General features: G+C 37.6%; 1 protein-coding gene across 12 annotated transcripts in view; it reads left to right on the top strand.

The window, feature by feature from the left end:
- Positions 1-22,458, top strand: part of EYA3 (EYA transcriptional coactivator and phosphatase 3) — a 104,504-nt gene that overhangs the window by 41,872 nt on the left and 40,174 nt on the right. For 6 of the 12 annotated variants that reach the window (XR_003433360.1, XM_027109479.1, XM_027109487.1 and 3 more), the window contains exons 3-6: positions 6,011-6,054; positions 9,068-9,147; positions 13,973-14,039; positions 16,873-17,009. Coding sequence is in view for 11 of the 12 variants with exons in the window: in XM_027109479.1 (XP_026965280.1) it covers positions 6,011-6,054; positions 9,068-9,147; positions 13,973-14,039; positions 16,873-17,009 (328 nt within the window). In the remaining variant the exon portion in view is untranslated. Of the gene's footprint in view, positions 1-3,450; positions 3,673-6,010; positions 6,055-9,067; positions 12,355-12,490; positions 13,387-13,972; positions 14,040-16,872; positions 17,010-22,458 lie in introns of those variants that run through there. The other 6 variants (XM_027109485.1, XM_027109484.1, XM_027109489.1 and 3 more) reach the window with 6 other exon arrangements.

Raw genomic sequence — 22,458 nt, forward strand, 5'->3', positions numbered from 1 at the left:
AAAAAAAAAAAAAAGGAGGGTAATTTTCAAACTATAAAGGATACCATATCAATTAAAAATGTTTTATTTCCACATTTATAAGCAGGTACCTAAGTTATTTCAAATGAGTTCTAATTCTCTAGACTCTCCCCAGTAAAAAGACTGGGTTTGGTGCTCCTTCTTTGTGTTCCATAGAACCTTGAACTTCTATCAGAATCATTATTTCACTGTTTTATTTATTACTTCTTAAAAATTTTATTTATTTTTGGCTGCGTTGGGTCTTCGTTGCTGCGTGTGGGCTTTCTCTAGTTGTGGCGAGCAGGGGCTACTCTTCCTTGCATGCGGTGGCTGCTCTTGTTGTGGAGCACAGGCTCTAGGCGCACGGGCTTCAGTAGTTATGGCACACGGGCTCAGCAGTTGTGGCTCACGGGCTTAGTTGCTCCGCGGCATGTGGGATCTTCCTGGACCAGGGCTCGAACCTGTGTCCCCTGCATTGGTAGGCGGATTCTTAACCCCTGTGCCACCAGGGAAGTCCCTGTTTCACTGTTTTAGAAATTATCTATTTCTTTTCAACCAGACTATAACTTCCTTGAGGTCAAGGACTGTATTTTGTTTATCATTATATTCCCTTTCAGGAGGGCTTGGTAGAGAACAGTCAGTTGAATGAATGATAGCGTGAATATGAACTAGAATTCTCACTGTAGGCATTTAACATTGGAGAATGAATCTGCAGTGTATTTTTCTCTCACATTAGTCTCATGTGGATTGACAGCTTTCCTGGGCCAGTCTTCCATGAAGGCTTCTTTCATCTTGTGATGCTATTATCTTCAACTGTGGCCTCCATGGTTGCCAAAGAAACGGAAGAGAGGATTGGAGAATCACATGAGATGTTTTTAAGGGGTAGTTGTAGAAGTGGCTTATGTGGATGGCTCCAACCTGACAGCAAGGGGGTCTGGAAAATGCCAGCAATCTGTGTCTTAGTCTATTCTGGCTACTGTAACAAAATGCTATAGAATTGGTGGTTCATAAACAATAGAAATTGATTTCTCACAGTTCTGGGGGCTGGGAAGTCCAAAATCAAGGCGCCAACAGATTTGGTGTATGGTAAGGGCCTGCTACCTGGTTCATAGACTGCCATCTTTTTGCTGTGACCTCACATGGTGGAAAGGGAAAAGGAGATCTCTTTCTTTTTTTAATTTATTTTTTAATTTTTTTGCTGCACGGCTTGCGGGATCTTAGTTCCTCTGACCAGGGATTGAACCTGGGCCCCCGGCAGTGAACCTCCTAACCACTGGACTGCCAGGGAATTCCCAGGAGGCCTCTAATCCCATTCATGAGGGCTCCACCCTCATGACCTAATCACCCCAAAAGCACAACCTCCAAATTTCATCATATTGGGGATAAAATTTCAAAATATGAATTTTGGGGGAAGACACAGACGTTCAGTCTATAGCATCCTGTGTGCCCAGGAACAGGAAAAAGACCACTGAATATTTATAAGTGAATCTACAATAATCTTCTCTTTGGTTCACCTGTTTCATTTTTCACATCTAAAGAACAATATGTAACTCCTTTCCCCACACATTCCTCTTAAGAGAAACAGCCCCAGCTTCCATCAGTTGCTGTATCCAGGTCAAATCCAGAATCTGATGCCCACTAGTTTCTACTAGGTCCAGATGTGACTTCTTTTGGACGGGTACCTGTGAACTTAAAAGACATGTTTTTTGCCTCCCATCGCAAGTCACACCCCACATGCAATGGTGGAGCAGGTAGTTGTCTCTGCCACGGGTATTTACCTTTCTAGTTTCTAGTGATTTAGAATGCTTACTCTCACTCTCCACATACTCATTTCCTTATGTCAAGTTCTGGAAGTAAAATTAATAATTAGATGACTGTGGGCTTCCCTGGTGGCGCAGTGGTTGAGAGTCCCCCTGCCGATGCAGGGGACACGGGTTCGTGCCCCGGTCCGGGAGGATCCCACATGCCGTGGAGGGCTGGACCCGTGAGCCATGGCTGCTGAGCCTGCGCATCCGGATCCTGTGTTCCGCAACGGGAGAGTCCACAACAGTGAGAGGCCTGTGTACCGCAAAAAAAAAAAAAAAGACTGTTGGTAAGCACAATCAAAGAAAATAGCATTAAATGTTTTTTGTGTATAATTTCATCCAGGTTATGATCAAGCCCTTTCCCCTTCTAGAATATAGAGTATGACTTTCTAGTAAAGAGAATGGTATGCTTTGTTTGACAGTGGTGGATAAATTCTGACAAAAACATCTTCCTTTTTATAGGCTTCATGCAGACTTCTGTTGGATTTATTATTCCCAAGATTATAGTTTACCAAGCCCTAGTATGATTTAGCCTCTTGTTAAAACTTAGGAGGCACTATAGTTATATACTTGAAAGTCATCTCAGAATAGTTCTGGAATGACATTTGAGATGCATAATATAATTTTCTTATCTAGAAGGTGGTATTTCTTAATCTTGTCTTTGAAATTTTGGAAATTCAGCTTTGTTTTTGCTGCTTTTGGTGGTAACATTAAAATTTAACAATGTCTTTGTCTTTCATAAACACCTCTCTCTCATTCGCTCTCTCCCTTGCCACCCGCCCCACTACTACCACCAATTTCATCTTCATAGCAGGCCTGTGAAATAGTCATAGTTTTCTTTTACAGTTGAGAAAACAGATGTAGAGAAGTAGATATACAGTGAATTAACCCTCAGAACTGAGCCTTGATATTCTGAATTTGTGTATTGGGTTATATGTATTTCTTTGCTCTGTTATATTTAAAGCCTGATTTTTTTTTTTTTTTTTTAAAGCAGAGGCACAAGTAGAGCTCTGATTCATGAATTTGCCAGTGGTTCTTCCTTTTTGAGTAAACTTTAGTCATAACATGCCCGTAAGATTGTCATTTTTTTAAATGACAACTTTAGTGAGATACAATTCACATCCATTTTAAAGTATACAATTTGATGGTTTTTAATATATTCACAGAGTTTTGCAACTATCACCAGAGTCAATTTTAGAACATTTTCATCACTCCAAAAAGAAATTCTGTACCCATTAGCAGTCACCCTCAATTCCCTCCCTCCCGCAGTCCTAGGCAACTACTAATCTACTTTCCTATTGACCTATTTGTGGATATTGCATGTAAATGGATTCATAAAATATGTGGTCCTTTGTGACTGGCTTCTTTCACTTAGCATAATCTTTTCAAGATTCATCTGTGTTAGCATGTATAAGTACTTCATTCCCTTTTACTGCTGAATGTTTCATTGTATGGATTTATCATTCATCATTTTATTTATCATTATTGTATTTATCTGTTCATGGACACTGGGGTTGTTTCCACTTTTTGGCTATTTTGAATAATGCTGTTAGGAACATTCATGTCCAAGTTTTTGTGTGGACATAAGTTTTCATTTCTCTTGGTTATATAGTCAGGAGTGGAATTTCTGGATTATATGTAACTCTATGTTTAACCTTTTGAGGAACTGCTAGACTGTTTTCCAAACTAGCTGTACTATTTTACATTCTGTCAGTTTCTGGATTGTATTGTTTGAACCCATCCTTTTTGTAATCCAGTGAAATCTGTCTGTATCCTTTTAGTTTACCTGCCTCTAGTGCCAAGGTTTCCTATCCCTGACTTACAGGAGGACATAACTGCGCAAATCAAGGCTAACAATGGGCTGTGAAAGGTACAAAATTAGTTGATAACACATTTTCCTCCCCCAGACGTTTTTGTTTGGTAGATATGTCTTTAAGTACATTTTCTCCATTTCTATTTATGAGTACATACTCTTTGTACCGAGTTGGCACTGTAGTAAATAGAAAGTAAAAAAGTGTAGTTCTTACTTGAAAGGCCATTATGGTATATTTTAAAATTTTGCTCCAGGGCTTTTTTTTTTAGTTCTCTAGCTAAGTTTGTTACTCTGTGGCGCTAATAAAATGAAGACTGATAAATTAGATTCCTCAGTGCTCTAGTTTTTTTATATGGATTACTGTTAGGAGACCATAGACTGTTTTAAAATTATTTCTTTGATCGCAAAGAGGGTCTTTGGGTGAGCTAAGCATAGATTCATCACCACTATTGGAAAATTACAGTATTATCTGACCTTATGTAAATACTGTCATCTTCAGGTGGGAGGGGCAGCACATTTATATTATAGCAAGAGCCTGTATTTTGTCATTTGTGAAATGACATAAATAGATAAACTAGAAAGTTTAAGTAGATAAACTAGAAAGTTGAATTTTTCTTATCTTTAGCCTTGCAGTTTCCAGTCAAAACGTGTTTTCCAGCGTTACTCCATCAGCACATTTTTCTCCTATGCCTTTCAGTGAGGTTATGTCATACATTTGTAATACAATTAAATTCTCTTGTCACAGTATGTATACCATTCTGGAATTCCTTGACCTCCTGGTTGGTTTTGGTATCTTTTATCATACAGAAGTTTTGAATTTTTGTAAAATCAGTCTGTTTTCTCCTTTATGGCTTTTGAATTTAATATCATGCTTAGTAAGGGTTTATCTACCTCAAACTTCTTTGTTTTTTTCTTTTTTCTCCATATGCTTCTATAATTTTGTTTCTAAATTTAGAGGGTTTTTTAAAAATTTATTTTTAGCTGTGTTGGGTCTTCATTGGTGTGCTCAGGCTTTTTCTAGTTGCAGAGAGCGGGGGCTACTCTTCGTTGTGACGCACAGGCTTCTTGTTGGCGTGGCTTCTCTTGTTGTGGAGCACGGGCTCTAGGCACGTGGACTTCAGTAGTTGTGGCGCACAGACCTCAGTAGTTGTGGCTCGTGGGCTCAGTAGTTGTGGCTCTCAGGCTTAGTTGCTCTGCAGCATATGGGATCTTCCCGGACCAGAGCTCGCACCCATGTCCCCTGCATTGGCAGGCGGATTCTTAACCACTGCGCCACCAGGGAAGTCCTGGCAGGTGGATTCTTAACCGCTGCACCACCAGGGAAGTCCCTAGAGGGTTCTTTTTTAATGCCCCTTTTTTCTTTATCTTTATTGGTACCTTTGAAAATTTAGGCAGCATTATATAATGAGTTGATATGCCATAAGCAAATAACCAAGAGTATTTGGTTTTATTTATTTTGTCATGTTTTCTCATGAGGAGTGGCTGTCCATGAGAAATTGTATGGGCCTTGTATTTAACTTGTATTTATTATTTACCTTGTCTGAATTGTTAAATTTAATCATATTAAATAACTATATTCCCACCGGATATGTTTATTTAAAATGGTTTAGCAAAGTTGCTGCCTCTGTGAGTTCTTACTCTTTGTAGTGGTTGGCAGTACTCTTTGTCAGCTTGAAATACTTTAAGTGTTCATAATTTGTATGGCTAAGCACACTAAGCATACTTCTACTATAACTAGTAATTCTAATCAGAAAACTCTAAAATCAGATTCTTTGTCATATAAAAAAACAGGGGAAACTTAGTAGTATTAACCATTGATCTTTCATTTATGGATTCTTAAACTGTTTCAATGAAAATGCTTTTACCTTAGAAGGAATTAGAGAAGGTGAAAATATGGGGAAAAAACAGTATAGTGTGAAGAATATTTTTTAGATTACTGGTAACCTGATTAGAATTTATTTTTATTTTTGGCATGTAAGTAATTTGAATATAAAGATATTTCTGTTAAATAAATGATTAGATGATAGTGAGATTGCCATACTTACTGTTTGAGAATAAAACTGTGTGTCTGGTAGAATTTTAAACTAACCAGTTTGTATCCGAGTTTGGATACCTTATCCTGGTAAACATTCTGTGTTGAGTAAAAATCCTGGTAAACCTTTTATTTACCTTGAATCTGAAAAACACTTTTTTCATTTAAAAAAAAGAGCCTCATGTGAATAAAAGTACATCTCTAACTCTAAAATATAATAGGGATTAATAAAATAAATCTAAGGGAAACAAAAGGAAACAGTTACCCTGTAATTTATTAGTTAATATTAGGCTGCCACTTGAGTAGCTAGATGATTTTAAAAACAGATCAAGACATTGATGCTTTTGTATAATTGTTTTACAGGTGAAAAAAGCCAAGATGCAGGAATCAGGAGAGCAAACTTTAAGGTATACAGAGTTGAATTTCTTTCTAATGACCTACTTATAATTGTTTTTACATGCTGATTAGTATATGGGCATGATTTGTGTTGACTACCCTCTTTTTGGTTTTTAGCATCAGTCTTTACGTTTTGAAATTATTTGGTTTAAGGTGAAGATTTTCCTCTAAAAGTTTGTCCTTGAAACACATAGGTGCTGATTTTCTTCATTTATTCATTATTTATTCAACAATATATACCAATCTCATGGTATCTCTCAGATCCTGTGATATGTGGAAGAGACACAATGGTGAATATTCTTCAGTCAGATGTACTGTATACTTAATAGGGAAGACAGAAATAAGGAAAATCCAAGGGGTTAATCATTAATTACCAAATGGATATGGGACACCTTAGTCATTAGCTTGGCTCCCCTTGTAGAAAAGAGGCAGCTTCTTTGCATGTCATGCTCTGGTTTCCACAACACCATGATTTTCAGTTGTCCACAGTTCTTACCTTCTGTTGTTTGTCTACCAACCATATGAACCGGTAACTGCATCACCTCTAACATCTAAATTTTAAGAATCCTACTCTTATACCACCACACACACTATCATTCCAGCTTATTTATTCTATTGTCACACTAGCCCTGTGTCTTATACACTTCCAATTAAATGATCTGTCATATTTTCACTATCAAACATTGACCCTTTCCCCAAAAAAGACTTCAGTAACTCCACTTTCCCCTTTTCCCAGCTCCTGGCAACCATCATTCTGCTTTTTGTCTCTGTGATTTTTGAGTACTCTAAGTACCTCTTATTAGTGCAATCATAAGTTATTTGTCTTTCTGTGACTTGCTTATTTCATTTAGCATAATGTCTTCATGGTTTATCCATGTTGTAGCATGTGTGAGAATTTCCTTCCTTTTTAAGGCTGAATAATACTTCACTGTATGTCTATTCCACACTTTGTTTATCCACTCTTTAGTTGGTTGTGTTAATTATTGACAAGAGTTCTAGTGAATGAGAATGAAATATTTGTGGTGCTTACTTTTGGAGTTTGGGTGTTTTTGCTCTTTTTGGAGGAGGGAAATTTTATTTTGGAGCATTTATTTTAATATACACACATTGTTAAGTAAAATTTATGTTTATATAACTGAAAATAATTATATTTTGAGACAGTAATAATTTTTCTAGATACAATAACTTTAAATATTTAGCAAAGTGCTGGAGTTAATTCACTGTCTTGGTGCTGTTGTTTCTATTTAATCTCTAGATACTCAGTTGAATAGGTAGGGGATTTTGCTATAAGATTACAGGACCATAGGATTTTAGGCACTGGTCCATTGTATGCCAGACCATACAAATATACCTTCTAAGATACAGGATCTAGAAATAGTCTTTCAACAGTGGGTATAACAGTGAACCCCAGACTTATTCAGGTACACATAGAAGACCAGTCATTGTAGTCAGAAATGTGAAGTTCTTGTCTGGGTTTATACCTTTCTCCTTGGAATCTTATTTAATTAGGCATAAGATGGGGCTCAGAAGTCTGTATTTTTACCACTCAGGTAATTATAAGAGATAAGCCATTTTGGGAAACAATGATGTAACTATTCAGTATGACCCTTACCCTCAATTCCCATAGTAATATCTTGGTTGGTATATTAAGCGCTATTCCAGAAGTACAGACAGTTGAGTAAATATATTAAAATAAACTTCATCTGGGGATTTACCTTTAAAAATTAATTACATCTTAGGGAAAATTGTTTGAACATTGAGAATATACCCGGAAAAAAAAAACTTTATTATGCTTGAATATTAGAGGTCCATTCAGAAAAGATAATGAGAGCTTTAAGAATTTTGGTGCTGTGTATTTTTTTTTATAAATAACATTTCTTTTTAAAATTTTTTTCTTTTTAAAACTACTCTTTCCAGATATGTGTAGTGTCTGGGACAGTGTCCTCCACGTCTCCCTAGAGTGTAGAACAGCAAAGCAGATTTCTTGCTAGGGAACATGAATGTGGGAAGAATACCTGGGCTGGGGAGAAGTTGTATTGTAATAATACTAGCTACAGTTATATTGTACTTTGTTCTAGTCTCTGTTCTAAGTACTTTTCATGTATTAACTCATTAATTTCTATAACAGTCCTAAAAGGTAGCTTCTGTAATTATCCCTCATTGACAGTTGAAAAACTGGAGCACAAACAAGTTCAGTGACTTGCTTAAAGTCATAAAGCTAGTTTTGGCAAAGTGGAATATGAACTCAAGCAATCTGGTTCTAGAATCCACACTCTTAAGCACTGTGCTATACTGGTAGTTGAGAGAATATGTGGAGAGTGGAAAGTAAGGTAGAAGGAAGAGAGAGGACATTGTGAGGGATGAGAGTATAATCTCCAATTCAGAATTTCAGTGAGGATCTTCCCAACATTAACGTGTCTAACATGATGACTTGTCCTCCCAGTTTACATGACTTACCTTTTACAGTTTCTCTTAATTTGTCTTACAAGTTTTTTTAAAAAGATGTTGCTAAGTTTTGGGAATGATAAAAATAAAAATTTGTTTATTTTTAATTGGGGGAAAGGAAATACAGCGGAATGTACCATTTTAAGGTTCAGAACCCCTTCTTGGAAGCAAGTGTGTATGATTTGAAAAAACTTGTCAAGTGATTATGAGGACCATTGTCTGAAATCAAGCATCTTCCTACTTCCCTTTGGTACTTTGGAAATAAAGTGACAGCAGTTTTTGGTGTTGTGGAACTTTTCTTTTACCATGTGGTCTTCAGAGAAAATCCAACTTGCCTGTGGCTTAGGTGGAATTTCCAAGTGATACAAAGATTGAAGTGATGATGAAGAACAGTAGAATGCTGAAGGTACTAGCCCTGGCCCTAGCTCTTTAGGTAGCCGCTAAAATCCAAGAATAAGTATTTCATAAAGTAGACTTACCTTGCCTCTTAACTTACCTAGGAAGAAAGGGTTTGATTTAATCACTTTTAGCAATGCAGCAGGTCAGTCAGGGGCTAATGTATCATTTTGGTTTTCCCAGTCAAGTAAGCAACTCCGAAGTCAATGATCAGAAACCTGAAACTTCAAGCCTTGCTTCAAACCTTACCATGTCGGAGGAAAGTAAGTACCATATTCTGTGCACCATGGAAGAGGTGCTCCTGTGACCAGGTGATGCTATTCTTTTATAATTGGTTTTAACTGATTGCCTTGTTTGTCTCAGAATATCCAGAATCCTTTCATTGCCTTGTTTGTGTGTTCATCCTTGTGCTCTCCTATAAGCCTTATTGACATACCAGCTAAGGAACAAAATCACATGGAATTCACTCCCCAGGGATTGGTGATTGTGTTTTTGTTTTGAGGTTGGATGTTCTAAAGGTAATAAATAGTGCCTTACTCAAAATCAGAAAAGTTTGTGGGCCAACCTCTGACTGTTCCTCCAGAGGGCTTGATATTTTTCTACTTTCCTAATAACCAAATAATTCTACCTATCCATCTAGGCCAAAAAAAAGAAAAGTAATCCCCCGAGAGCCCAGGATTGATACTGGGCCCTGAGGGAGATCCATCTCAGGTATCCACTTACCAACCCTTATTCTCTTGTAGAACAGTTATATTCATGCATTAGACAAAAATTTGTAGAATGTTCTTTTTTTTTTTTTCCTGTGGAGGCATGAGCGTTCTCTGACATATCATGGTGGTATGCTCCATAGGGCAAATAGTCCTCCTTGAAATTAAAGTAAGTAAGATCTTACGGAAAAAACCTGAACGAACTTTTTGGCCAACCCAATAGCTGTGCCCTTCCATATTTTCCCACACACTTTGAAAGGATAAATTTGTGTAAGATGCTTTTTGAAAAGACATTTATTTGGGGGATATATCTTAAGATGATTATGCTTAACCTTGTATAATTCCCATGTGTTAAAAAATGGTGTGCCTATTTTTAAAAAAAATGGTATGTCTTGAGTTGTATATATTATTTCCTCAAAGATGCTGTTCCAGTGGTTCTCAAACTTTCAACATACCTAAGAGTCATCTGGAGAGCTTGTTTGTAATGTAGAATTCTAGCCTCATCTTCAGTGATTATCATTCAGTAGACCTGATGTGGATGGGAATCTGCATTTCCAAGAAGATAGCTAATTCTGATACATATGGGAAACTGCTCTAATCAATGAAAAGTGTCTACTCTAATTTTTTTAATATCTCACTCATCCCCAAGAAAAAGGCCTGTTCCTTATATACTTCAGGGCCCAGAGGTAAGTTGTCTTCTTGCTTCTTGAAAAGCATTTCTCTTTTTTTCTCAAAAACTCTAGTTCCTTTGAAGTCTATATTTATGCCCCTCCCCCACATTTCTTTTTACCTCAGACTGAACTCCTAGTCATTTTGCTCTTTAAAGACTAGATCTTCTTTTTCTTCTCCATCCAGACTCTTATTATTCTTGGTAGTTTCAACATTCATGTAGATGACCTATCCAATACCCATAATGTCCTTCTTGTTTTCCTGTCCCTTTTTACTCAGCATAGATTCTATGGTTCTTTATTATAATTACTCCCTTACAAATATCTTCAATAATTTGGCCTCTTGTACTCTTCTTGCTAAACCCCAGCCATAATTTAATCCAACTCTCCACCTTCTCTATAAGTGCATTCAAATAGCTGAACATTATTGGATGAATTATACACCTAGCTGACTATTTACTCACAGGGCCTCAAGTGGGCACCCTACTACATTTCACTCATGAGTTTTACCTTTTAATATTTCACACCACTTCTTTCCTCTCGAAGCACCCATACTCATTCACCTTCCTTCATGCTTACCTGATGACTCCTTCTCAAATAGAAGCTCTCTGTGACAGGAAGCTCCCTTATTATCCTACCACCACCGGATCTTCAAAGCTACTTGTGTTTGTACCCATGTTATCTTCATTCTTGTCAGAATTGGAATAGTATTCTTGCTCCTGTCAAAGGTAAAACCTTTTATTTGTGCTTCATACCTGTCTGTTCTCACCTCCCCCAAGGACTTTGGTACTTTGGTACTTTGGTACTTTGGTTATCCTAATACCATTCCTGCATCATCATGTTCTTCTCTTCTTAATCCATCCTGTCAGTAAAGAGACATGATTCAGTATCTACCATCTTAAAACACAAAACCATCCTTTGGGTCCACATCCCCCGCTAGATATAGACCTTCTCTTTGTTCCATGACCCATTGGAACCTCTGGAAAGAGTTGCCCTCACTTGCTTTCTCACCTCCCATTCGCCCTTCACCCCTCTCAAATTTAGCTTCTGTCATCACTCTTCCAATGAAATTGCTTTTGTCAAGGTCATTAGTTACTTTCAGTAACTGAAAGTGCTAGTTCTAGTGGACATTTCTCTCCTTGTATCCTGCCTCCCACTATTTTTTCTCCCACCTTTCTCCTTTGCTGGCCTTTCTTCTACTATCTGAACTCTGAATGTTGGTGGGCCTCAGGGTTTGGTTCTAGTCTACCATCTTTGCTCTTTCTGCATCCTCTCATCCATTACTACATTACTTTAAATGTTTTATACATTGTTTACGAATTCCAAATTTGTATTTCTAGTCTGACTTCTCCCCTAATTTCATTTGTGAATCCAGCTGCCTACTTGACATCTCCACTTAGATATTTAAAAGGAAAGTCATACTTAAAATGTGTGAAAGCTTTTTATGCCCTTAGCCCTCACCAAATCTGTTCTCTTCCCGAATTTCCCCATATTTGGAAGTGGTTTCACTATCCATCTAATTACTCAAGCTGAAAACCTAGAAATTATCCTGTTTTCCCGTTTTCCTCATTCCTTACCTACAAATTTATCAGGATGTCGTGTTAGTTTTACCTTCAGGATATATTTCAAGGTTTTGCTTCATCTCCACTGCTTTTTTTTTTTTTTAACCAGTACAAAGTTAAACACATCCAGATTTATTTACACAAAGCTCAAGAAATTTGGGTTCTGTTTCCATTTTGTGTAATCTTATTCTGGGGTCTGGCTTTGTTGTGTCGCTGGCATAGGTCATTGAAACTTGATTGTCCCACCTCACGTGCAATTTTTTGTCACAAGGGAACACAAGACTTGGGTATTTAGCGCACGTACAATAATGATCTTAATACTTTTGCAATTTAGTAGGAAGGCAGCTGTCCCACAGCTTGGCAAGGGGACAGAGAAGTTACAGATTTTAAGCAGATTATGCCTTGACTCTTTTTTTAAAAAATTATTTATTTTCTTTATTTATTTTGGCTGCAGTAGGTCTTAGTTACGGTACATGGGATCTTCCTTGAGGTATGCAGGATCTTTCATTGCGGCACACGGGCTCTTCGTTGCGGTGCGTGGGCGTCTCTCTAGTTGTGGCGCGCGAGCTTTTCTTTCTCGTGGTGCGTGGGCTCTGTAGTTTGCGGCATGCGGGCTCTCTTGTTGAGGCGCACAAGCTCAGTCGTTGTGGCGCGTGGACTTAGTTGCCCCTGGCATGTGGGATCTTAGTTCCCCGACTAGTGATAGAACCCTCGTCCCCTGCATTGGAAGGCGGATTCTTCACCACTGGACCACCAGGGAAGTCCCTTGCCCTGACTCTTGTTAAGTTCCCAAGTACTGCAAAGATCAAGTCTCATTCATTCTCTAGAGAAGTAAAAATTGGCCTGTATCTCCCAGGATGTTTTGTGGACCTCTTCTACAATTAAATTAAATCAGAGGAGGAGAAGGATTTGGGTTTTTGAATGTACTTGTCAGCAGAGAAGGAACCATTATGTAGAATTTCAAATGAACTTCCATTCTATGCGATGAATGCTAAGAACTTTAGATCTAGTTGAGATCCCCTTCATTTTTGTCAAAGTGATTATGGATTAACGATTTAATCTGCAAATTGCCATTAAGTATTTTCAAAGACTTTGAACAATGGCAGTGGACAAGATTCATGATAAACTCACAGATGATGATTTATCGTACTGTTGGGCATGAATTGTCCCTGCATCTGATCTTGATCAGGGTTCCCTTTTTGGGTCAGACACTCAGGGAACCCAGCTGGACATAAAGTTAGTTGGTTCACCCTTAGTCCGTAATCACAATAGAGCAACCTCCTTTATAGTTGTTGAAGGAAGTTCTTGAACAGTTGAGGAGTCTGGTACAAGCTCTGTGTGATGTTACTCTGTCTACAATATGGACTGAAATAGTGCTAATGAATAGGATTCTGCTATCTGTCAAACTTGAGTTGAATATTTACAGTATTTATCCCAGATGAAATCATTAGGGTCAAGCCTCATGACGGTATCTATTCTGGATGAAGTCATGGAGGTGAAGAGGACACTAGCTGTGAAAGTCTCTTTACTTGATGGTTTATCAGAGTATTACATCAGTTCCTCAGGTGTGTGTCTGCTTTGCCAAACGTAAAGCCTTTACTACAAAGCTTAAAAAATAGTAATACAGAAGCATACTTACGTCTTTCTGCTGTTGATTATATATAGCAGTAGCTACAGTTTTCTAATAAAATTGAGTTCTTGCTCCAAATCTGTCTTCCTGCAAGTCATTCTTATGACCTTTTATTCAGAATAGGGTAAGCACCCAGAGAATGAATAAGCTGAAGAAGTATAATGTGGTTTCCTAGACATAGATCTTGCATTTTAAGTTTGCCTATGAGCACAGCTGAGAGCTTAGGAAGTTGCTTCATCTATGGTTGTAGATCAGTGATGGGTGAAGGTAGAGGTCTGTTGGTACTGACTTTCGAGTGCTTTACCATACCCTTTGCATTCTAGCTTCTTTTACTGTCTCTAAAAGTCTCTAAACCCATTATTAGAAGAGTGAGGTATTTCCTACTGCATAGTCTTTCTAAATTTCTGATGCCCAAGTTGTATTCTGTTATTTAGTTTGAAAGACTATACAGTGAGACATGAAATTTCCCCATTTCATTTTTGAAATGTTCTAACTTTTTCCTGGTGATATCTTTCTTTCAGTTATGACATGCACCGATTACATCCCTCGCTCATCCAATGATTATACCTCACAAATGTATTCTGCAAAGTAAGTTGAATAATTATTTCAAAAATCTGTATGCTTTTTCTCTAGATTCATTGCAAAATTTAACTTGATATTTAAGTTATTAAGTTGACATTTAACTTATTTTCACCTTTCTTGTTCTTCCCTACTCCAGTTTTTTCATTCCCTCTAAATACAGTCTATATAACATCCTTTTAAAAAGTTGATGATTGTCTGGAATAGATCACTGTTACCCAGGAGCTTGCTCAAAATGAATAGGCACTGAAAAATGCAAAATACCCTTAGTGATGTAAACATATTACTGATTGACCTCTGATCATTCTGTCTTTGCTCTACTTTAATAGAGAGATCAATTTAAAAAGCTAAAGCCAGCCTCAGACTGGGACTTCTCAGTCTAATCTATGTTCAGTTTATTGTTTTAGGAGTGTCCTGAAGAGTAGAACTAGGCTTGAGATTAAACAGGTTTAGTGGGTTGAAGTCATTAAGAGGCAATATTTTGGGCCTCATGGGGTAAGATCAGCATTTAAGGTCCACTAAGTTAATCATCTCCAAGATGAGTAGGTGCAGAACAGTGTGTATATCGAGCCAGCAGTTGTGCATTGATAGAGTGAGCCTACATACATAGATACATACAAGTGTGCTTTATTAAACTGGGATAAATTCTGATGTGCTTACATAGGCAGGGTACATAAGGAACACTCACCTTTGGTAACACAGGTGAGTGATATGTATGGGTATGTTATAAAAAAACTTTTTCCTTTTGAATTTTGCGTCAGTTAAAAAAATGAGCTAATTGAAAAGTCAGCTCAATGAGTTCTTCAAATTCTAACCTGGTATTAACACTAATAGCATTCTTGGGCCAGTCATTTTCATGTGGTTTTCTTCTTCTGTGAAATGACCGAACCTATTCTCTGAGATCATTATGAAGAAGATAAGAAAATAATTTGAGCTATAAAGACACTATATAAAAAATGATATTATGATCTTTATCATATCTGGAGGTTAATCCATTTGAAGTCACTAAGATTTTAAATCATTCCCACGTGATTTGATTAACAGCTACAACCTGAGCTATTTTCTGGTCTCAGATCTGGCTAAGAAGAATAGAAATTTTCAAATTCAGTCTTTTAGGGTCTACCGAGATGTGAATATTGCATATTCCAAATTCATTCATTTGTTCAAAAAATATTTGTATACCTGCTGTACTCAGGACACCTTATTAGCTATGTCTTCTATCTTTTTCCTTTTTAATTTTTTAAAAATTTATTTTATTTATTTATTTTTGGCTGTGTTGGGTCTTCGTTGCTGTGAGCGGGGGCCACCCCTCGCCATGGTATGCAGGCTTCTCACTTTGGCGGCCTCTCCCATTGCGGAGCACGGGCTCCAGGTGGGTGGGCCTCAGCAGTTGTGCCTCTCGGGCTCCAGAGCACAGGCTCAGCAGTTATGGCGCAGGGGCCCAGCCACTCCGCCGCACATGGGATCCTCCCGGACCAGGGCTCGAACCCGTGTCCCCTGCATTGGCAGATGGACTCTTATCCACTGCGCCATCAGGGGAGTCCCTATGCCTTCTATCTTAATGCAGACCTCCTTACCACTTAGCTAAAACCATTGCATTTTTTAATTGCCTCTATTTCAACCACCCTCCGCAATCCATTTTACAAAGAAATGTCAAACCAATCTTTATTAAAGAACAGCTCTGATCTTGTCATTCTTTGCTCAACAATTTCAGTGACTCCCAGTTGAACACTTTTAGCCTCATATTCAAGGTCTTTGCTGTCTATCTTCTTATACTTTGCCTTAATATAATATGTGCTCCTTGCAGGCTGAAGCCCTTCCTCTGTACCTTTGCCAGAGTTTTTCTCTTTTCCTAAAACACCCTTTCTCTCCCATTTCTGCACATGCTATCTGCTCAGCTCACAGACCATTTCTTTATAGTCTTCCTTCATTTTCTTCTTCCCCAAAACTGGGGGAAAAAAAATCTTTTCCTTTCTGAAACACCCCTTTCCCCCATTATGTTATTGTTATGATCTATATGGTACATATGACACTTTCTTGCTTATGAGTACAGCATAACTTATCAAATAAAATAACCGGTATCTAAAAATTCAGTGCATAAAATGTGGCACCATCTTATTCCATGGATAAAATGACCAGGTCATCTAGCTAGTTTAAAATCCCAGAAGTTTCACTGTTAAGTTCAAATCTCTAGCTAAACCTGATGTGGTTGGCACCAACTAGTGGCAGTACTCTGGCTTAAGTATCAGCAGGGCAATTCTGTGTCCTGTCTAGAACTTCCTGGATTTTATTAGTTATGTGACTTCTATTTTATAGGCTCGATCTGGGGATATTGGGCCACACCTGTACTCCCTGTTTTCTAATACGGTTGCTTGCCTTTTCTCTGCCAGCCTCACCCTCTTCTCTAAGTCCCACTTTCCCTCTCAGAACTTTAGTTTGGCCCAGAGGGCTAGGTGGAGAATGGAGCCAATTGCCAATCCTGTTCTGTCCAGTTTTATGTCATTTTAGGGTTTTATTCTATATTTAGACATAAGGGCATAAGCGAGTTTAGTCCATGCTTGCATCTCACATCGGGCCTTGCATGTGGCACACCACAGATGTTTGAGGCATAGTAACTGGACCTTGGGAGGAAGATATTTGAAGCTATTAAATTTTCTGTAAAATAGTTAGGTAGGTGACAGTAGAACCTGGAAAGGAAAAAATAATTCTACTTTCTGACCATAGTAAGAGACATTTTACGTGGCAGGTTAGTCTCCTCATTGCTGATGCTTTGCTGTTAGTGGTATAGCTATTTCCCCTACTTTTCTCACATGAAAGTTTTTGTTTTCTTGAACTTTTCTAGACCTTATGCACATATCCTCTCAGTTCCTGTTTCGGAAACTGCTTACCCTGGGCAGACTCAGTATCAGCCACTGCAGCAGTCTCAACCCTATGCTGTCTACCCTCAGGCAACCCAAACATATGGACTACCTCCTTTCGGTAAGGCATTCTATTGTGAGGAGTTGCTAAGAATGTTGATTTTATCCCCCAGAAATGTCCGTCTTTCCCCCAAAAGCGAGCACGGCTGATCAGGAAGCTGAGAGATGCCACGCTGTTCTTGGCAGAGCACCTGCTCAGGCACAGGTGTGATAGAAGTTGGGTATGCAACTTTCCAGCAGTATATTTGATGCGTGTCATATAAAATCATAACTTCTCAATACTCAGTTCTTTATCTGCCATAATGTAGCTATTTCCAGGATACTAAGTCTTGACTGTAAAGCTTGGAATCTTCAAGTGTTTGGAAACTCTTTGAGGAATTACAGTTGATTTGACTTACCATACAAAACATGATACCATGACAAATATATTTTGAGGTGGCTAATTTCTTGCTAAAACCAAGTAATCTACATATTCCGGATGGAATATACCTTATAGTTTTCTGCCCCCACCAACCCTGCTCTGTTTTGTCAATTTCTCCCTCTCCTTCCCTGCTGCCCCAAACTGATCAGTTGTTGCTCTGCTGAACCAGAAAGTCGTCTTAGAGGGGGAAATCCCCAATTTTGTACAACCTTATCATGTGCATAGAGAGTTTTGTTCTTTGGTTTTAGGTATCTTGTACATGAACTATAAATTAGAATGATTTACTAGAAGTCAGTTTGAGGTTCTTTGGGCACTTAATATCTGTGCTTTTTCTGTGTGTGTGTGAATTGATAGATATTGTCAGTGTGCTTTATTGCCCCTTCCCTGCTTTCCTAGAACTGGTGTCAGAAAATTAAGAAAATACTGTATTTTTAAAAAAATATTCAATATGTTAATAAAATTATAACTGTGTAGCCTTTATTGAAACTAGCTAGGAATTAGAAAAATCTTTCAGATTGCCACAGATTCTGGGTGTTGCTTGCCTTTCGTTTTGAGATTCCTAGTTTTCCTGGCCGATTTGGCTGCTCTTTTATGATACTGACAGCTTTCTTATCTTGAGGCTTGTTAGCATTCCTTAGCTCCTGACAACTACTAGAAACAAAAATTGGGGGTTATGTTTAATGGTAGTGGTAGTTGATAACTTCATGAGAGAAGAGAAACAGAAATGCTCTTGTTTTCCTGTTTGTACACCCATGCCTCGTGCCTGTCGGTATATACTAAACTTTTATGTTTCTGATATATTTAACCAGACAAGACTGAGCAGTCCTTTTGGAAGCAGGACTCTGTGAATATGTTTGTGTTTATTTCTTTTTGCATATATTAAAGCTAATTTATCAACAGCTGGCTAACAGTAGGCTAGCAAGTATAAAGTATTTCACATTTTTTTTACTCTCTGTTTTTATTTAAATTCTTTATTAGAAAGCCAAAAGCGCTTTATGACATTGTTGAACAGTTGATTGATCCTACTGTTCAGTGTTAAATAAAACTCCTATTATATCTCTGAACTCAGATTTTGGAATACCTAGCACAATGCCATGTGCATATAGGTCCTAGATATTATGGTATCTTTTATAATCACAGCATTTCTCTCATTTTAAAGAAAGAAAGAAAAATCTGTAAAATAGGTAGATCCCTGTTAAAAACTTGAAGGAAACAGTGTTTATTTTATATAGAAATATTGGTTATAACAGGCTGTTATTAATCTATTTCTGTTTAATAATTGGGGGTGAGGGAAACTTGTTTAATAAGTTTTTCTTATCAGTAATTCAGAGAGAACTGTTCATTAGCTTAATTTGCCTTTGAATGATAGGTATGGCATATTCTTAAATTTTATAAAGGAAATTTTAAGGAAATGTTTATAATACTTGGTGTGTGTGTGTGTGTGTAATGCTTTTTAAAGTGCCTGTATTTTTGAAAGCCATTTTCTTATGTTTTAACACATGGCTTCTTTTCTTTTATATCACTCAGTTGTAAAACACTCCATTTCTTCCTGTATAGCACAGGGAATTATACCCAATATCTTGTAATAACCTATAATGGAATATAATTTGCAAAAAACAAAAAAACTGTATCACTATACTATACACCTGAAATTAACACAGTATTGTAAATCAACTACACTTCAGTTAAAAAAAAAGACTCCATTTCTTTTTTTCTTGTGAAGATTTTGGTAATTTTATTATCTTAGTGTTACCTGTTAGCACTAAAACTAGATTAGCTAGTCTGTTATTTTATTTCAGATGTAAACAGAGCTTTAGAAAATCTTACTGTAAAACGATTGTATGTTATATATTTATACAGTAATAATATATTGTAATAATATTGAGTGCTTATTGCGCAAGCAGTATGCTGAGAATGAGTGCTTCACACTTTACATTACTTTCTTATGTAATCCTCAGGACCGCCCTTAAAAAGTAAGTGGCAGCATTATCCCTTTTTATAGATGAGGAAACAGGCTTAGAAAGATTAAGTGACTAACCTGAGGTCATACAGTTAGTAAATGCCTAGGATTAGAAGTGCACCCCAGTCTGTTTAATTCCAGAAGTGCTCATAAATTTAGGTCTGTATGAAAAAGTTAATCTCACAGTTGACTTTGAAATTTAAAAGTTTCCTCCTTTTAAAGAAGTGAGAAAAGACTAGAGGAAATCTAGGAAGCCCATATTATGACTAATCTTTAAAAGTAAAGGAATGGTGGTCATATCTTTTCAGGGCTATATAGAAATCTGGTGAGATGGTAGAATGAGGATTTGAGGTTCCAGTGATCTGCATGAGTACATGTGAGAGAAAGGGTACTCGTTCATTTTTAGGGGCTCATAAAAGATTGGCTTAACTGCCATTGTTCTACCTTCTTTTAAAAGAACTTTAATATGAGATGGAGATTTGACAGTATGTATTGAGTCTTAAGGATGTTCATGCCATATCCCTCAGTAATTTTACTTTTAGGGATTTATCCTAGGGAATTAATTAGAGATAACCACAAAAATTTACTACCAAGATATTCATCACAGCATTATTTATAATAGCAAAAGATTGGAAACAACAGACATATTGAATTGAAAGGTATATGTTAAATTGCAGTGTATCCATAGAATGGAAAACTGTGTAGCCATTATAAATCATATTCTTAAAGAATATTTAGCGTCTTGAAAAAAGTTTATTATTAATTGAAAAAAGCAGTGTATAAAACTAAAAATATAATATATCAAGTTAGTAGTTTTTAAAAATATGTACATAAAGAATAATTTGGAAGAAAAACTGAATGTTAACAGTACAGGCAGTACAGATTTGATCTCAATTACCAAGGAATCATGCAAAGTGAGGACACAGTTCCAATGTGTACAGGTTTCAGTTAACACAGTCCCGTGCAAAAGTGAGAATTGTCTGTTTTTTTGTTTTTTTGCGGTACGCGGGCCTCTCAACTGTAGTGGCCTCTCCCGTTGCGGAGCGCAGGCTCAGCGGCCATGGCTCACGGGCCCAGCCGCTCCGCGGCATGTGGGATCTTCCCGGACCGGGGCACAAACCCGTGTCCCCTGCATCGGCAGGGGGACTCTCAACCACTGCGCCACCAGGGAAGCCCTGTCTGTATTTTTTGTGTGTGTGATGAGACTATGCAATTTTTTTCTTTTCACTTTCTATATTTTCCCAATTTTCTATAATATACATCTACTTATAGTTAACGAAAGTACTCAGATTAAATTACTTAGTATTTATAAGAGCTCATCCCAGTGAGGTATTAAATCAACAAGATATTCTTTCATGTGGTTTTTTTAGCATTTATATATACTTCGATTCTTTTTGTTGTTGTTGCGGTACGCGGGCCTCTCACTGCTGTGGCCTCTCCCGCTGCGGAGCACAGGCTCTGGACGCGCAGGCTCAGCGGCCATGGCTCACGGGCCCAGCCGCTCCGCGGCATGTGGGATCTTCCCAGACCGGGGCACGAACCCGTGTCCCCTGCATCGGCAGGTGGACTCTCAACCACTGCGCCACCAGGGAAGCCCTGTACTTCGATTCTTAACCAAACTAATCTTCTCTAAATTTCCACTACTCTGATATATATTACTGCAAAGTGAACTGCTCAGATTAGTTTGGTTCGTGACTAGCCAATAGGGGGGAAGTATTTGTGCTGAGAAACTTGGGTAGAGTTTGTGATAAGACCCCACTGTGGGGCAGCACGAGAACAGCACTCAGAGGCAGACTTCCTTTGCCATTTTTAGATCAGCTGCTGCTCTACATCAGGCTCTTGGTACTTAAAATGACTTGAGAAAGTCTACTTGTAGGCAAAGAACAGTGGACCAGGAGTCAGGAAGCCGGGATTTCATTTCTTCTTTGCTGCCGGCATTAGTGCTCTACAGTCACACCATTTGGTCATGCTACTTGTTACTTGGAATTCTGGAAAGAGTGCTTTTAAAGGAAGATAGACAGATAGATACACACACACTTAAAGAGCAGGGCTACAGTGATACTGGAGGCAGTGTCCATATTGTCTTTTATTCCTCTGTTCTTCATAAAATAATATTCAATAGCTACTTTATGTTTCTGCCCCAAAACATTCAAAACTATCTGTTATTTTCTCTACTTGTCTTGGACATTTTGCACTAATTTCTGACCTTATAAGATGGACCAGTTTATAGAAATTTTACATTTTGAAACTTTAAAAATACATACTGAATAATGAAACTAGCAAAATTCTCTCAGTTAATACTATTCTTATTAGTAAGATAGTATTTTAGGACAGTGTAATAATAAACATGTTTACAAACCCAACACCTCAGGTTCAGAACCTATTTAGAAAAAAAACACATTGATTACAATAAATCTGAAAGTTATTGTGACATTGAAAAGGCAAGTTGTTTCTATGTTTCTAAAAAGTGTGATAGTCAACCACCAAGAATCTTAGCACTAATATTCAAATTTCACATCATAAATGTTTAAAAAAACTACATTCTCAAATATTTTTTATTGTTAAAACGTCAGCCATAACAAGGAATTAAGCTGTGGCTTACCTGGGCAAGACTGAAAATCATCATGAACCAAGGGGTGGAAGGGGGTGGAGGGCAACCCTCCTAATTTGTGCTATAGAGATGTTGGCATTCCTTAATCTCCTCAAATATGTTATTTCATGTGTTTAGTAGGTGAGAAAAGAATATGTCTTGTTTTTTTAATGCTTTAGTTTGATAAATTAGGAGTTTGGGATTAACACATACACACTACTGTATATTAAATAGGTAAATAACAAGGACCTACTGTATAGCACAAGAAACTGCACTAAATATCTTGTAATAATCTATACTGGAAAAGAATCTGAAAAAGTGTGTGTGTGTGTAGCTAAATCACTTTGCTCTACAGCAGAAACTAGCAACGTTGTAAATTAACTATACTTCAATGAAAAAAAAAGTTTGAGACAAGGCAATTACCATGTTCCACTGTGAACCTTTTGAGATTTTAACATCTTTTTTTTTTTTTTTTTTTTTTTTTTTTGTTTCGGGGGCCTCTCCCTTTTTTGGCCTCTCCCGCTGCGGAGCACAGGCTC

Source organism: Aethalodelphis obliquidens, unplaced genomic scaffold, assembly GCF_003676395.1.
Source record: "Aethalodelphis obliquidens isolate GAN/ISIS:26980383/991018 unplaced genomic scaffold, ASM367639v1 scaffold9, whole genome shotgun sequence".
Classification (NCBI taxonomy): domain Eukaryota; kingdom Metazoa; phylum Chordata; class Mammalia; order Artiodactyla; family Delphinidae; genus Aethalodelphis; species Aethalodelphis obliquidens.